Source organism: Rhinatrema bivittatum, chromosome 1 (assembly GCF_901001135.1).
Source record: "Rhinatrema bivittatum chromosome 1, aRhiBiv1.1, whole genome shotgun sequence".
Taxonomy (NCBI): Eukaryota; Metazoa; Chordata; class Amphibia; order Gymnophiona; family Rhinatrematidae; genus Rhinatrema; species Rhinatrema bivittatum.
The window spans coordinates 133286412-133303849 of record NC_042615.1 but is presented as its reverse complement, the minus strand read 5'-3'; the positions used below and the strand labels follow the sequence as shown (position 1 = coordinate 133303849).

General features: G+C 43.3%; 1 protein-coding gene across 2 annotated transcripts in view; it reads right to left on the bottom strand.

The window, feature by feature from the left end:
- Positions 1-17438, bottom strand: part of SGCZ (sarcoglycan zeta) — a 939669-nt gene that overhangs the window by 53124 nt on the left and 869107 nt on the right. For both annotated transcript variants that reach the window (XM_029587183.1, XM_029587188.1), the window contains one exon: positions 16725-16848. In XM_029587183.1, the coding sequence (XP_029443043.1) occupies positions 16725-16848 (124 nt within the window). The remainder of the gene's footprint in view (positions 1-16724; positions 16849-17438) is intronic.

The window sequence follows — 17438 nt, the reverse complement described above, 5'->3', positions numbered from 1 at the left end:
GTGAGGGGTTTAAGGAGGTTGGGGTAACTGGGGAGAGTGCAGGCTGCATAACTGGGGGATTTTGGGAGGACCTAGGAGAAATGGTGGATGAACTGGTAAAACTGGTCCTCGGCTGGACGCGCGTCTATTTTAAAGTACAGGCAGTTCCACATCCGTAAGCCAGCTAAAGCTAATGTAATTTTCTTGACATTTGCTCAAATGTTCTCAGTATAGGTTTTCTATTATCTGAAAAAAGAATATAGTCTGGCATGGAATCAGATGTGGAAACTAAATAGATGGTCTTTTTCTGCTGTCTTGTTTCATGTGTTCTATGATATGTTTATTTTCAGAAATGTGCCTTTGTTAATGTATATATATTTTTACAGAATCTTGGGCCTATAAGGATGTTTGCTTGTGACTCCCTGCATTTTAAGTGATTGAACTCATCAGCTAATTGAAATTATATCAGGAAATATTTAGACTGAAATTCTCAATGTATTTTATTCATGTAACTCATTAACCAAAAGCAGAGAGTTTTCACCGAGGAGTAAGCTAATTGGAGATTAGTAATGAAGAAGGAAGTTAACATATATGGAAAATATTTTAAAATATATAGAAGGAAGATACATCTTATTTTACAAAAAGATTGCTGGTTATCCCATTACTTTATAATTTGTATACTGTGAAGTAAAGATAAGCTAGGTTTTTGCCTCACATCAGAGCTGAATTTATTTACTGTGAATAACATTTTATGTGATTTTAATTTGATTATGGATTAATTTCTTAACAAGGTAAACAAGGTTAACCTCTCTGTTAAAAATGATGGCTTCCACTCTTAACAGATTAATGGTCTTATCTGATATTTGAACAGTTATTAACCCTAAGAATGATTACTTTTATGCTTCATTGCTTCATAAGCCAGAAGAGAGCTCATCTTTTAAGAATAAAAATGTAGTGCAAGTAGTTTCTAAAGCCAAAACTGGGATGACAACATCATCTGATCATGCAGCTGCCTTTTCTGTATACGGTATCTCAGTGACGTGGTATTTAGTTTCAAAAAATGGTACGGAGTAGGACACTGCTACTGCCACCAGTATTATCCCTATTTTTACAACTAGTATGGGATTCTTGCATTTTGGGGTCCTCCTTTGTCCTTCTCTTGTTTTTGGGATGGTTCATAGGGGTGTAAATTCCCCCTGAGCATCTGCTTCAGAGATTGATTAGGAGATCTTTCCGTTCCCTGGTAGAACCAGATAGGTCTGACTTTTTGAAAGGAGTTTTTGAAGATCTTTTGACAGTTTTGGCCAGGCTGTGCTAGGAGAGCTATTTACCTCCTCTCTAGAAGAACTACAAGCGATCTGAGTTTTTTTTTGCCTGTGCCCATTAAACAGCAAGGCATAAACTCTAGGAGTGAAGAGAGTGACGTAAAGATTTTTGTTACCAGTTTTGCAGTAAGGCCAGTATCACCTTGCTTGCTGTAATAGCTGGAAGTTGGCTGTTTCATACCACAACCAGTAAACAGTGGGTGAGTCTGCTGATTTTGGGGAGGACTACTTGGAGGACATTTTTGAGACATCTATTTTTTGGAACAAGGGGAATTTTTCCATCCTATCCCTTTGCCTTATTTGGGTTGCTGAAGAGATTTTTCTTGCCCTCCATGAGGAAGGATTTTGGATACTGATTTGGTTGGAGAAAGAAGAGTGAATAGAGAAGGTGTTAAGGACAAGGAGACCACTGCTTTTGCTGTTCTGATTTTTATTTTGCTGTTCATGATTTTCGCAATCCTAGCTTGGATCATTCTTTTTGCGTCAAAGTAAATTTCAGTTTAACACCATCCTTGGACTCTTGGCTTTATTCAAGAGTATCTACCGACCAGTTAACAGAGAATGAGAGATCTGGGCTGTGATTGCTTGACTATGACCGCATGACCCACTAATGCCCCAGGGTCGCAGGAGGCTGAACCTCCCCCCTGCCGGATGACCCCATTATTCCAAGAGCCTGGCATGGACAGTGGGTGATAGGAAGAGAGGTCCAGGATATCGAGGATTTGCCCTGGGAACTGTGTGCCCTCCCCCCCCCCCCTTAATACAGTGCACTCCTTGATGATGGAGTTACAGGTATATTAATTAACATTTGTTTAAAAGATATGGCAAAAGAAATCTATTTTCCAGTGCATCTGTGAATACTGTGACTAAATGAGAATGATGTAATGGAGCCCTGGATAATGTGAAATTGTAGCTAAGTTGGTCATTAGAAGTTGCTGTACTGCTGAGCTCTACTCAAAGGAAAATCAAGAAGGTGACTGAACAAAGGACTCATGGAAATTTGCTAAATCTGGAAAATCTAAATAATACATATAATTGAAGAGTTCTCAAGACTATTAGACAAAAATGGACATTTTAAAATTATTTAATTGATATCAAATTTGAAAAGAGCCTTTGGTGAACAAGGCAAATATTTAATGATAAATGTAATAAAGCTGACCGGTTATTAGCTCATAAATTAAAGATGTTGAAAGATAGAGGCATTATTGAATCGGTTGCATGATATGAGTACCACAAACCCCAGGAAGATTTCTGAAGTTTTCAAATAATTTTATTCTAATCTTTGTTCATCTGAATTAACAGGAGCCAAAAGTTGGATAGATGATAATCTTTGCAGAATTCTTACATAAAGCATTTTAAAAGAGGCACGTGGATTTATTCCTAGGGAGATTTCAGGACAGGAAATCATAGATAGCATAAACCCTATGGGGTAGATTTTCAAATAGCGCAAATTGGCCTACTTTTGCTGGCACATCAGGCGCAAGCAAAAGTAAGCTGGATTTTAGTACATACGCGCGGAGCCACGCGTATCTGCTAAAAACCTGGATCGGCGCGCGCAAGGCTATTGATTTTGTATAGCCGGCGCGCGCCAAGCCGCGCAGCTTACCCCCGTTCCCTCCGAGGCCGCTCCGAAATCGGAGCGGCCTCGGAGGGAACTTCCTTTTGCCCTCCCCTCACCTTCCCCTCCCTTCCCCTACCTAACCCACCCGCCCGGCCCTGTCTAAGCCCCCCCCTTACCTTTGTCGGGGGATTTACGCCTCCCAGAGGGAGGCGTAAATCCCCGCGCACCAGCGGGCCTCTTGCGCACCGGGACGCGACCTGGGGACGGGTATGGAGGGCGCGGCCACGCCCCCGGATCGCCCCGGGCCGTAGCTACGCCCCGTACCCGCCCCCAAAACGCTGCCGACACGCCCCCTAAACACCGCGATGACCGGGCCCGCCCCCGACACGCCCCCGACACGCCCCCCTCGGAGAACCCCGGGACTTACGCGAGTCCCGGGGCTCTGCGCGCGCCGGTAGGCCTATGTAAAATAGGCTCACCGGCGCGCAGGGCCCTGCTCGCCTAAATCCGCCCGGATTTGGGCGGATTTAGGCGAGCAGGGCTCTGAAAATCCGCCCCTATGTCCATTAGGAAAAGTGCAGGGGGGGAATAGCTTTACTCAAACTATTTACAGGTATTTTAATACAGGTATTTTAACTCCCAAATTAGCCAAGGTATTCTAAAGGAAGGAAAATCTCACTATGTCTGTATCATGGCATCTTATTTTATTCATAAACAAGCCAGCCAAGGAACCATAAGAATGTATTATGTATTTATTTATTATTCACTTTCATAAAACTGCCCCTCCAGCCAGATCTCTGGGCAAGTAAATGCAGCTCTTGCTACCCAATTTACTTTTTAATCATGATATAACGATTCTAGCTAATGGTACCAGCTTCGTGCTTGCAATGTTTTCTCTCTAATAGGTACCATAAAAATCAAACTGGATTTATTAAGAGATGCCAGGGTGCAGATAATATAAGAGCTATTTATTTGGAAGGTAATTTTCACAGCAATTTCTTCAGGTAAAGCAGTGTTTTACCCATGGAAATGAGCTTTTACAAAATTGCTTGTCCAATATGTGGTTAAACTTATGAATGGATGGACTATATGTGCCTATGTCTGCTCTCACTGAGCACAGGTATTTCTGGGGACATGGCTGGGACAGTGTTTGCACTTATGCTCATAACTTTTGAATTTTCAAAATTATAAGGTGAATTTTCAAAAGATATGTGTGTCAAGACTTGCACTTAGGCATATAAAATAGCATAAACACATGGTCCACGAGTACATTTGCACATATGAAAAAGGGTCAGGCCAAGGGCATTCCGGGGTGGGGGCCAACATTTATGCGAGTAAGTTGCTATTTTATCAGCAATTTACACATGTAAATTTGGCAGCTTACTCACGTATATTTACTCCTGCTTGATATCTGGAGTAAATGATCATAAATATCTTAAAAGTAAAAAAAAGACTGAGTAGAGGACTTAGGTGAAATGGGGAGACTTCTGATAGAAAAGCCAGGAGCATTTCAATGACCTACAGATGGACTGAGTGAACTGGTAAACTAAGTATAGCTTGCATGTTAAAAAATCCCCTGAATTTCACATGTAAAATACGACTTAAAGGAATAAATGCATCTAAGTAACACATTTAAAATCTACTCACAGAGCACTTTAAAATTTGAAGTAAAAATACACAAGTATATCATTTATGCACACCTATCCAGCTAAGGGCCTCATTTACCAAGTTTCCCCGGTGCGCGATAAAACACCCAAAGAATCGTCGCAGTGCACAATATTTTGTCAGTATCCAAGAGAGGTTTATCACGGTTATGGTATCTCTTCCCTAGACAGGTATTTGTATCCCTATGAGAGGCCCACCTAGTAACTCGAGGTGGGGATTAGGTATTAGTGTAGGGGGTTGGGGGCCACTTTCACATTCAACGTGAGACGTACGAACAGAACAGTGGTCTCTTGTGAAGATTTGCTGGCCTTTGGAGTGAGGAAACTCACTCCAAGATGAGATTTGGGCAATGTTCTCTCCACCTAGCTTGATGGACTCTCTACCTGGGCAACAACAAGCTAGGTGGAGAGAACACTGTCCAAATCTCATCTTGGAGTGAGTTTCCCCACTCCGAAGGCCATCAAATCTTCACAAGAGACCACTGTTCTGTTCATAAGTCTCACGTTGAATGTGAAAGTGGCCCCCAACCCCCTACACTAATACCTAATCCCCACCTCGAGTTACTAGGTGGGCCTCTCATAGGGATACAAATACCTGTCTAGGGAAGAAACACTATAGCAAGGTTCTCTCTCTCTCTCTCTCTACATGCACAAAAAAAGCCTCATTTCCATGGGAAATGCCCCTTAATGCAATATTGGTAAACGAGGCCCTAAGTAGTGCTTTTGATTGAAAAGCTCTACTTATACATACAAGTAGCACTTTTAAGACTTCTCCAGTTAACTAGGGGCATTGTTGCTACTAAGAAGTTTAAACCAGGAAAACTCTGAATTTGGTATGTTGTTTTTACATTCACACTCATGTTTAAGTGCATATTTGTGCATATTTTATAAAACAGATTAGTACACTTCCACATGCAGAATTTAAAGTTATCCTGTGTGTGTAATTTTTACTGAAAAATTATGTGCACATATTAGAGGTGTAAATGTGTACAGATAGTTTTGGTGGGATAAAATGTACCAGCAATCTTTACACTAATGCAGACAGTTACAAAATTATCCTTCTTAATATAAATCACTAAACTGCTAGAAGAAAATTCTCTATTTATATTTCTAAAAGCAAAAAGGCCTTTGATAGGGTAGAAACAGTATTTTTGAAATTTGCTCTTTGGACCTTTCTCTAAGGTGAGAATTTCCTAAAATGGATAGAGTTTATATACTAACTGAGATATTATGGTTCATGTGAATGGCCTGAAACCCAATCATTTTCAGCTGAGTGCACTGTATAATAGAGATGTGAATCGTGTGCCAGATCGTCTTAACGATAAGATTCGGCTGGGGGGGGGGGGGGGGGGGGGGGGAATCTGATCATTAAGATATGTGAATTGGAATCATTTCCGATTCCAATTCACATCGCTAATTTTTTTTTGCACTGCTAAAAAAAAAAAAAAGTTTTGCACCGCTAAAAAAAACCCATCCACCCGACCCTTTAAATCGACCCCCCCAAAACCTTTTAAAGTTACCTGGTGGTCCAGGGGGGGCCTCGGGGGGCCTCAGAGAGAGATCCAGGGGGGCCTCGGGGAGAGGAGAGATCCAGGGGGGCCTCGGGGAAAGATTTCCAGTTCCCAGGCATCACCTGTTCTAAAAAAAAAAAAATGGCGCAGATGCCCCTTTGCCCTTACCATGTGACAGGATATCCGTGCCATTGGCCGGCCCCTGTCACATGGTAGGAGCACTGGATGGCCAGCGCCATCTTTAAAGATGGCGCCGGCCAGCTTTACTCAACAGCCCCTATTATACTACACCCGAGGGTGTGCCACGCAGAGCAGTCAACAAAGAAATAAAATAAAGGAAAAGGCTGAAAACCTGCGGTGAGTCTTGCCGTGCCCCTCTCTCCTCAGCCAGCCTATCAGGAGCCGACTGAGGTCCCTTTAAATCAGCAGCAACGCTGACGGCCTCCCTCTTTGCCGCTCCCTCGTCTCTCTCTCTACCGGGGCTCGCGCAGTCAGCGCGGCCCATTCGGGGCAAGAGCCCGCTCACCCCCGAGGGTGTGCCGCGCAGAGCAGAGCAGTCAACAAAGAAATAAAATAAAGGAAAAGGCTGAAAACCAGCGGTGAGTCTTGCTGCGCCCCTCTCTCCTCAGCCGGCCTATCAGGAGCCGACTGAGGTCCCTTAAATCAGCAGCAACGCCGACGGCCTCCATCTTTGCCGCTCCCTCGTCTCTCTCTCTGCCGGGGCTCGCCCGGTCGGCGCGGCCCATTCGGGGCAAGAGCCCGCTCACCCCCAAGGGTGTGCCGCGCAGAGCAGAGCAGTCAACAAAGAAATAAAATAAAGGAAAAGGCTGAAAACCAGCAGTGAGTCTTGCCGCGCCCCTCTCTCCTCAGCCGGCCTATCAGGAGCCGACTGAGGTCCCTTTAAATCAGCAGCAACTCCGACAGCGTTGCGCGCTGGGCGTCGTGCGCCCAAAGAAGCGCGACCTAAGGGGCCTGCCCCTTAGTGCGCCCCTTTGTGACCCCAGGACCCAGGGCTCACACCGCTACACGCAGTTTGTACCTCACCGTCTCCCTATCTCTCTTACCCCACATCTCTTCAGGCAATTAAGCTAACCACTCTTCCTTCAAATCATCATACCCCTCTTCAAAATCATCCAGACAACCTCGCCAGTCCTCACATCTCAGCAATCCTGAGCTTGTTCGAGTATCTCCAGCGTGATCTAGCAATCATCCTTCTCAGTACTCACCCAGCGTGATCCAGCAATCATCCTTCTCAGCACTCACCCAGCGTGATCCAGCAATCATCCTTCTCAGCACTCATCTTCCCAGCACTCACCCAGCGTGATCCAGCAATCATCCTTCTCAGCACTCATCTTCCCAGCACTCACCCAGCGTGATCCAGCAATCATCCTTCTCAACACTCACCCAGCGTGATCCAGCAATCATCCTTCTCAGCACTCATCTTCCCAGCACTCACCCAGCGTGATCCAGCAATCATCCTTCTCAGCACTCACCCAACGTGATCCAGCAATCATCCTTCTCAGCACTCATCTTCCCAGCACTCACCCAGCGTGATTCTGCAGTAGTCAGCCATCCCAGCGTTCATCATACCTCCCCTCGCAATCATCTAACTCACTCGAACTCTCAACCAACTTGCTCTAACACAACAGTTCAGAATGACACCGAGATTTCCGATCCCTATTCTTCAACACAACCTCCTCACCACAGGAAAAGCCACTACACTACACAGATCTCGCAACTACACAGCCCTCATCCTAATTATGATTTCACCTCTTACCCAATTACTAGGCCTAACACTATTCTCCCTTACGTTATTCAACGCACAATCTCTCACTAAAAAATCCCTGATTCTCAATGACTATCTCATAGATGCCAATCTTGACATTTGTGCCATAACAGAAACCTGGCTCAAACCTACGGATATTGCAATAATAAATCAACTCCCCACCCACCTCTATGATTTCTTATCCCTCCCTCGTCTCAAAAAGAGGGGAGAGGGGATTCTTTTGGCAGCCAAAAACGATCTGAGATTTTCCCAACTTTCAGCAAAATCGGATTCAAAACTAGAAATAGGACTTTTCAAAACAGCCCAACTCCAAGTCCTACTCGTCTATGCCCCTCCGGGCCTTCTTGATTCAGATGCCTCCCCCATCGTAGAAACAATTACAACAGACTTGAATCTGGAATCCCCAGCTATAATTTTAGGAGATTTTAATTTACATGTCGACAACCCTATGCTCTCCACTAACTGCGAGGCGTTACTCACTGCTCTCTCAGCCATGGGCTTTAAGCAGATCGTCAACAAGCCCACCCACAAAGCTGGCCACACATTCGACCTCATCTTTGTAAATGATGGGATCAATTATACCTCCCCCCCTTCTTGCACTCTGGTCCCGTGGTCAGATCACTCACTAATCACCACCACGTTCTCCCTGACAGAAACCAGGAAAACTCTCCCCTCGAAATCCTCAGTTTTTTACAGAAGACCCTGCTCTTCCGACGACCTCACAACCAGCTCGCTTCAGAGCTTCCTCACATTAACCTCTCTGATCCTAACTCAGCTATCCTTTCCTGGAGCAACATCACTGAGGCAGTAGCAAACAAACTATGTCCTCTCTCAACAAAAAAACTAAACCTGAACCCAGCAAAAAGACAACCGTGGTTCACAAATAACCTTTGTAAACTCAAACAGAGTCTAAGGCAGAAAGAAAGCAAATGGCGTAAGGCCCCCTGCCCCAGCACCCTAGCCGCCTACAAACTAGCTCTCCATCACTACAGGAACTCCACTCTAAGATCTAAAAGGGATTACTATGCTAGCAAGATCCATGACCTTGTATTTGACGCAAAAGCCGTTTTGCTTACGTATCTAACCTGACACATATCAGCACTCCAGATATTCCCATAGACCTAGCTCAATCCAAAGCAGAGGAATTGGCTATTTTCTTCCAAGACAAAATATCCAACCTGCTAAAGCGTTTGACCCCCAGTAACACTGCTCTCAATAATGCTCTTCAACTACTAAACAAAGGAACCTCCTTTGAATCATTCGATCCCATCACAGCCTCTGAGGTCCTTCTGTTACTTAAGAAAATGAAACCTTCCTCCCACCCCTTTGACCAAATACCTTCAAAGCTCCTCCTACTAATACCGGAAACAATTGCCAAAACACTGGCGGATATCATCAACTGTTCTTTGTCCCGGGGACTATTTCCAGATGACCTTAAACTAGCTTCTTTAAAACCGCTCTTAAAGAAACCTAATCTAGACCCCAAGGACCCCAACAACTTCCGCCCGATTTCCAATCTTCCATTTATTGCCAAGATCATGGAAAAGCTTGTCAACACTCAACTCTCTAACTACATTGAAGATCACAAAATACTGTTCCCCTCTCAATATGGATTCCGTAAAGCCTTAAGCACGGAAACTCTACTCATATCCCTGACAGACCATATCATCATGGGTCTAGACAAAGGCCAATCCTTTCAACATTCTCTTAGATCTTTCAGCCGCATTTGACACCGTTAACCACTCCATCCTCCTCAATCAAATGGCAAACAGGAATTTCTGGAACTGCACTATCATGGTTCAATACTTTCCTCAGCAATAGAGGCTATAAGGTCAAAATCCACAATAAAGAATCCTCCCACTCTACTTCATCTCTAGGAGTTCCACAGGGCTCCTCCCTATCCCCTACTCTCTTTAATATATACCTTCTTCCGCTTTGCCAACTGCTAACCCACTTGAAACTAACTCACTTCCTATACGCCGACGATGTGCAAATCTTGATCCCCATTAAAGAAACCATCTCCAAAACCCTTGAATATTGGGAAATTTGCCTTCGAGAAATTAATCTCCTTCTCACTACTCTAAATCTGATATTAAATACGGCTAAGACGGAACTTCTTATCATCTCTCCAGAAAATAGTAACCCCTCTCCGTGTCTTCCAACCAACCCACTCACCACCCATACAAGGGACTTAGGAATAATTATCAACAACCGTCTTAACTTAAAATCCTTCATCAAACAAACAAAAGACGGCTTCTATAAACTACAGGTTCTGAAAAGAATCAAACCTCTCCTTCACGTGCGAGACTTCAGAACGGTCCTTCAAGCAGTTATCTTTTCTAAGATAGACTATTGTAACTCTATCTTACTTGGACTCCCTTCCGCATCCATTAAACCCCTCCAGATGCTCCAGAACTCTGCTGCGAGAATTCTGACTAATACCAGGAGAAGAGATCACATCTCTCCCACTCTCAAGAACTTACACTGGCTGCCGATACACTTTAGAATTATCCACAAATCAATCACCATCATCTATAAAGCTATCCATCACCATGCTATGCTCGACCTACAAATCCCACTCAAACGACACACATCCACTAGACCCATAAGAGAAGCCTACAGAGGATCACTCCTCGTTCCCCAAACCAAAACCACACATCATTTAACGCTCAGAGACCGAGCCTTCTCCACAGCCGGACCTTCACTATGGAATTCTATTCCCCCGGATCTGAGACAAGAACCATGCCTAACTACATTCAGAAAAAGACTTAAGACTTGGCTTTTTAAGCAAGCCTTCCCAGATCCCAATTGAATGACAGCATCATTTTTTAAGAGACTTCACAATATAATGTAAATAGTTATTCCTAACTGCTCAATTATCTTGCTCTAATTCTTCTCCCCAGTTATATATACCTTGTTGTAATGTAACTTTATGACCTCTTTGCACTTGTTAATGTTTCGTTTCTGCGTTTCACACCCCCCTTGTTATATGTAAACCAGCATGATGTGATTTCTAATCACGAATGCCAGTATAGAAAAACTCTAAATAAATAAATAAATAAATAAATAAATAAGAGTCTACTCTCTTTCTGTAGCTGAGACCAAAACTATGTCTACCTACATACAAGAAAATCTATAAAAGGGATTTATCAGACCTTCCAAATCCCCTGCTGGTGCAGGCTTCTTTTTTGTAGGAAAAAGATGGCACCCTACACCCCTGCATCGACTACAGGGGTCTGAATGAGATTACCATCAAGGACAGGTACCCCCTGCCCTTAATATCTGATCTGTTTGATAGACTCCAAGGGGCCAAAATATTCTCCAAATTGGACCTAAAAGGAGCTTACAACTTGGTGCGTATTCGAGACGGAGATGAATGGAAGACAGCTTTTAACACTCGTGATAGACACTTTGAATATCTTGTCATGCCTTTCGGTTTAAGCAACGCAACCACAGCCTTCAAAATATGATGAACGACATTTTACGGGACTTATTGTATCAATGCGTAGTAGTATATCTTGATGATATACTGATCTTTTCTCAGGATCTGCAAAGTCATTAGGAGGATGTCAAGAAAGTCCTAAGATGCCTGTGTGAGTACCACCTTTACGCAAAGTTTGAGAAGTGCGAATTTCACAAAGAAGCTGTACCCTTCCTGGGATATATCATTTTGAAGAATGGGTTTCAAATGAACCCCAAGAAACTTGAGAGTATCTGGGACTGGCCTCAACCCACAGGCCTGAAGGCACTGCGTCACTTCTTGGGATTCACTAATTACTACCGATCATTTATTAAAAACTACTCATCATTGACAGTCCCTCTAACTGCTATGACCAAGAAGGGAGCCAACCCTGCCAATTGGTCTTCTGAAGCCATCTCAATCTTCATGACGCTCAAAGAGGCTTTTCAAAAGAAGCCGTATCTCCGCCACCCTGATCCACACCATTCTTTCATTGTGGAGGTTGACGCATCCGACGTTGGTGTGGGGGCAGTTCTGCTGAGATAAATTATGGGATAGGAGACAAGGAGCTTCTCACGATCAAACTGGCTTTTGAAAAGTGGTGTCCCTGGCAAGAAGGTGCACAGCACCAAATGGTAGTATACACCGATCACAAGAATCTAGAGTACCTTCGACATGCTCAACGACTCAACCACCATCAGGCAAGATGGTCTCTATTTTTCAACAGGTTTGATTTCCTTCTGAAATACTGTCCAGGAGAGAAGAACACCCGGCTGATGGCCTATCGCACTCATTCTCACCACAGAACATGCCAGATGAATCCCATCATATTATCGTTCCCGCAAGAATAGTTCTCACAGCCACCCACATGGTACCTGCTAAGAAGATGGTGGTGGCCCGAGGTTTAAGGAAAAGACTGATGAAATGGGCTCATGATTCCCATCTGGCAGGCCATCCTGGACAGTCATACCTTAGCAATGTTGCAAAGATACTATTGGTGGCCAACCATGAAGAAGGACATGCAAGCGTACATGGGTTCCTGCGCTGTCTGTGCCAAGCAAAAACCACCACCCGGGTGACCTTGGGGTTATTACAACCTCTACCATCACCGGATGAACCATGGACCCATATCACTACCGATTTCATAGTGGACCTGCCATCATCCAGCGGCAATAACACCATATGGGTTACGGTCGACCGTTTCTCTAAAATGGTACAATTTGTAGCATTACCAGGATTACCTTCTGCTACTGAGTTAGCAAAACTTTTCATTAAACACATCTTCTGTCTTCATGGGATGCCCAAACATATCCTATCTGACAGAGGAGTACAATTTACTGCAAAGTTTTTGAGAGCATTATGTCAAAAATTCGACATCGCCTTGGATTTAACCTCTGCCTACCATCCTCAGTCTAATGGTCAGACTGAGAGGATGAATAGGACACAAACAATTTCTGCGATCGTATGTCAACTCCAGACACAACGACTGGGCTGAATTACTGCCTTGGGCAGAATTTGCCATCAATTCACCAACTGCTTCTTCAACAGGGTCTTCTGCTTTCCAACTTGTCTACGGGAGACAACCTTTACCTCTGCTGCCTATTCCATTGACAATAGCCTCTCCTGCTGCCCAGGCTACTGCAGCAGAAGTATCCCAGCTTTGGAGACAGATGAAGGAGCTCCTTCTTTTTTTTTTTTCCTTCTTAAAGCAGGACAAAAGGCAAAGAGGACATGATGCTCATCATCAAAAGGCACCCCAGTTCCAGCCTGGAGACAAGGTTTGGTTAAGCACAAAATACCTCTGACTCAAGCTCCCTTCTGCAAGATTTGCTCCTTGCTTTGTGGGACCTTTTGCCATCCTTCGCCGATTAGGTAACTTAACTTACAGTCTCAAACTGCCTCCATCAATGAAGATACACAATGCATTTCATGTATCAATACTAAAGCTAGTGATGCTCTCCGAGTTCTCCAGAAAAGAACCAGAGCCTACTAGCCTGGACACAGAAGATGACATTGAATATGCCGTAGATGACATCCTCGATGAACGTAGAAGAGGCAAGACATGGGAGTACCTCATCTCTTGGGAGAACTATGGCCCAGAGGAAAACACATGGGAACTACTGGCCAATATTACAGACAAGGAGATGCTATGCCAATTCCACCTGGCACACCCACGCAAACCCAGACCACCTGGAAGAGGTCTTGGAAGGGGCCCTTGGAAGGGGGGTACTGTTGTGTCCGTCGGTCGCAGACGGCTGTGACTGCTTTGCCTTACCTCTTTTTCTCCCCTTTCTCTCTATTTGGACAAGATGGCTGTCTCTCGTGTCGAGTGCCGAGGGCCTTGATGTTTCCAGACCAGCATGGGCATCCCCATCCACCATGCTCACTCCCGTGGCCTCCTAGGGTGCAAGCGCGCACATCTCAGATGCTCAAATACACGTCATGGCGGGAACCTCGGGGGCGGCCCCACCGCATGACATCACTACCTCCGGATATATCTAGCCTCCACTTCTGCTACCAATTTGAGTTATCAAAGACTTCACTTCGCTACTCTGCCTGCTCTAAGCTGTACACTTAGACGCCACTTTTCTCATTTAGGGCCTCGCTCCAGCAGAAGCTCTAGACACCCGCTCTTCTGGGGTCTCTTGTTTCCTACTTCCCTTCGGGGTCCTCATTAACCAAGACAATTGCTCCTCGGGGGTCTTTTCTTTCTATTCATTTCCAGGATATTGGACCACTGGGTACTCGCTGCTCGAGGGCCTATCAACTTCATATACTGCACCACAGACCTTCGGTCCCACCATTCTACCATCAGGAAGACACCTTCACTCTGTGAGTACCTCTACGATCCGGCGCTCCAACTCCACCCACCAGCCATGACATTACCCGCATTGCGGGCTCCTGCTTATCGTGAACATCTGGGTGAGACTATACTTCTGAGCCTGTTGAGCGTATTGGCACCTCGTCTATCTGTGCCTTACCTTCCTGCTTCACCATCTATTTACAGCAGTACAATAAAGACTCTATCCATTCTGTGTCTGCTATCTGTGTCAGCCAATCACAGTGGTTCCTCACGGGGCTCCTCCCCATGGGCGGAGTCATATCCATTGCAACCAGGGGTCCACAATGCCTCAAACACAACAACTTCCATATTGTTTGCAAATGCTATCCATTTCAATGATGCAAGCAATGAAGGATGGCTCTTTGGTTTTGGTATTCAGTACAGTTTTTCCTTTCTCATTTTTCTATTGCAAAAATTCCTGTAAGCTGCAGAGTTTTTTCTCTAGCATTGATGAAAAGCCCACATCTAAATGTTTTTTTATTTTTCAATGACTCAGTCTTCTATGAGTAAACGTATGCAACCAGTTACATGCTTTTTTGTATTTTTCTATTACCTTTGCGATTTTTGGCAGCCACACATCTATGATGATCTGCATCACATTTATTATCACGATGTAATTCATCTGTTTGTGCAAAATGTGCAGATTGCCTCTGTTATGTTAATGATGTTTGATACAGCAACAGCAAATAGGAAGTGGAGATGATGAGCAGTATATGCAATCATAGAAACCACAATTACAGATGGTATAGCGCTAAGAGTTCACAGATCCTTATACTGGATTAGTCGAGAAAATGAAGCAAAGAGAAACACATAAAATTAAACATTTCCACCTTTTATTCATGTGTAGTTGGAAGAAGGTTTCGGTCCCCCGACACGGTCCGTGTTTCGCCACATGGGCTGCATCAGGAGGGACAGAGACCCAGAAAATCAACAATCAACAAAAGCAAAAAATAGGTCAGGGAGATTTAATCAAGGATCTACAAAGAACAAAAAGCAGAGACACCAAACAGCAAACAATGGGGATCATTTTCTATTGCTTACCGAGTGCGATAAGTGGCTATCGCACGCGAAAAGTCTCTTCCACAGATGGTGGTGGAGGGCAGAGTCGGGGAGGAGTCGGGGCAGCGAGGGGAGGAGTTGGGGCGGCGAGGAGGCAGACGCTGCGATGTCTTTGCTAGCGGCAATAAGGTAAGCACTGTTATCGTCACCAGTAGTGCGCTCAATAGCACCACCTTTCATGGTGGCGCTATTGGGTGCAAATGCCAGCAGCGATAACACCGCGGTGGTGCGATGGCTGCCGGCTTTCTCAGGCCCGCACCCCCATTTGCCCCCCGCCCCCCGTTTTCACTGGATTCACCATTCTGCGTTAGAATGGTGAATCCAGGCCAATGCTTCTAATATATACAAAGAATACCAAAATAATTGTTTTACATGCAGAAGAGGCCTTTTATAAAATTGCCTGCCTGGTATGCAGATAAGCTTCTGTGCATATATCATGTTAGCATGTAAGTTTACCCAGACTAAACAGAAGATATAGTTAGGTAGGGGTTTGAACTTAGGTGCATAATTTAGAAAATCCAGTGATATGAGTGTAAGTTTCAGGAAAAATTTGTGTGCACCAAATAGCAAGTGTAATTGTGCAGGATGGTTTTAGTGGGATAATTTTCTAAGCGAAATTATACCTGTAAGTCCACTTTGAAAATTAGTGTAACTTAGGTGTTTTTCCTGACTTTTCTATGTGGGTTATTTGAAAATTACCCTTACTGAGTTTTTGGGAAAAATGTTTAAAGCATATGGCCCTGAATATGCTCTGGTTTGAGGGAGAATGAAAAAGCAACAGTGAAGAGTAAAAAATGGAAAGGTACATTTACTCATTCATTAATGAACCCTCAAACATCCAGCTAAAGTATAAATATAAATATACATGTATATCACAATATGTTCAAAGTTGCATATATACATTATAGGGATGTGCATTTGTTTGAAATAACATAGACAATGTCAATAACATTTTTATGTCATTTCTTGTCATTTTGAAAATGAAATGGTAGAAGAAAAACACATAATTTTGTGTTTTTCTTCTATAGTTTTTAGTGCACACTATTTCTGAATAGTGCACGTTAATTGTAAATAGTGCACACTGTTTCTAAATAATGTACACTATTCAGAAATAGTGCTTACTTTTACTGAAATGTAAAAAATGAACAAAAAGAAAGCCTTAAAGACAACGAAAATTGATCCTCAAATGACACTACACTAAATTACATTTTTGAGCCTGCACACCCCTAATGCATTATAGTTTATGTTCTTCCATATTTCCGTGCAGGTGCAAAAGTTAGCTAAATAAATTCAGCGCTTTTATCTGCTGTCATCTTTCAGCCTGGTGCTGACTTCAGTACTACATGCATATAACAAGGTTAAGGAAATTTTACAAACCCTTTCAAAATAATGATGAATGTTTATAGGTACCAAATGATAGATTTCTGCTTGACCTCATATAACACCATTAAATAAAATACAGACTAATTCTGTTTAGAATAAATTGAACTACTGCTTTTTTTTCTTTTGAAAAACAATTGTTTTTGCATTCACTTACCTCACCATCTGTGGACTGTAACAGTAGCTCTTTTCTACACGTGGCTTTGAAGTCTCCAGCAATAGCACTAATATGTACTCCCTTAGGGGCTTCCATTGTCAAAGACCTTGTAGGAGACTCAAGTCTGAAAAAGTATTTATCAATGAACAAAAACTGCAATTAAAAAATCATAAAATTCTGCAAGCAAAAGTGAAAGTTACTCATAAGCAAAATAAAACATTTTATTTTTAAATAGATATTGATCAGCATTAAAATATTTCCAGAAAATTATGGGGAATAGAAACATTTACATGACCATAATAAAACATAAGAAGGTCAATAATCAAAGCTGGCCATTTAAGTAACTTGGCCGAATATAACTTATCCAGCAAAGTTACAAGGTATTTTCAGAGTTACGGCTATGTTGCTAAATATATGCTTATATATTTGTGTTTAGCCATATAAGTTATAATTGGCTAAGTTTAGACCTGTTTTATGGCATGTCTAATTTAGCCAATTAACTTTTGTAGCCAAGACTGAATATTGCTAGTTAGCCGCATAAGTTATATGGCTAACTTCTCCACCTCGATCGCCCACTACATGCTCACAACTTAGTGGCTTTTTACCGATATACGTGAATTCTATGGCTACATGGCGGCTGCTGAAAGTAGGCATATATTAACCACATAAGCTAGTGGATAAATAGCACTGAACGAGCTTTGAATATGGATCACA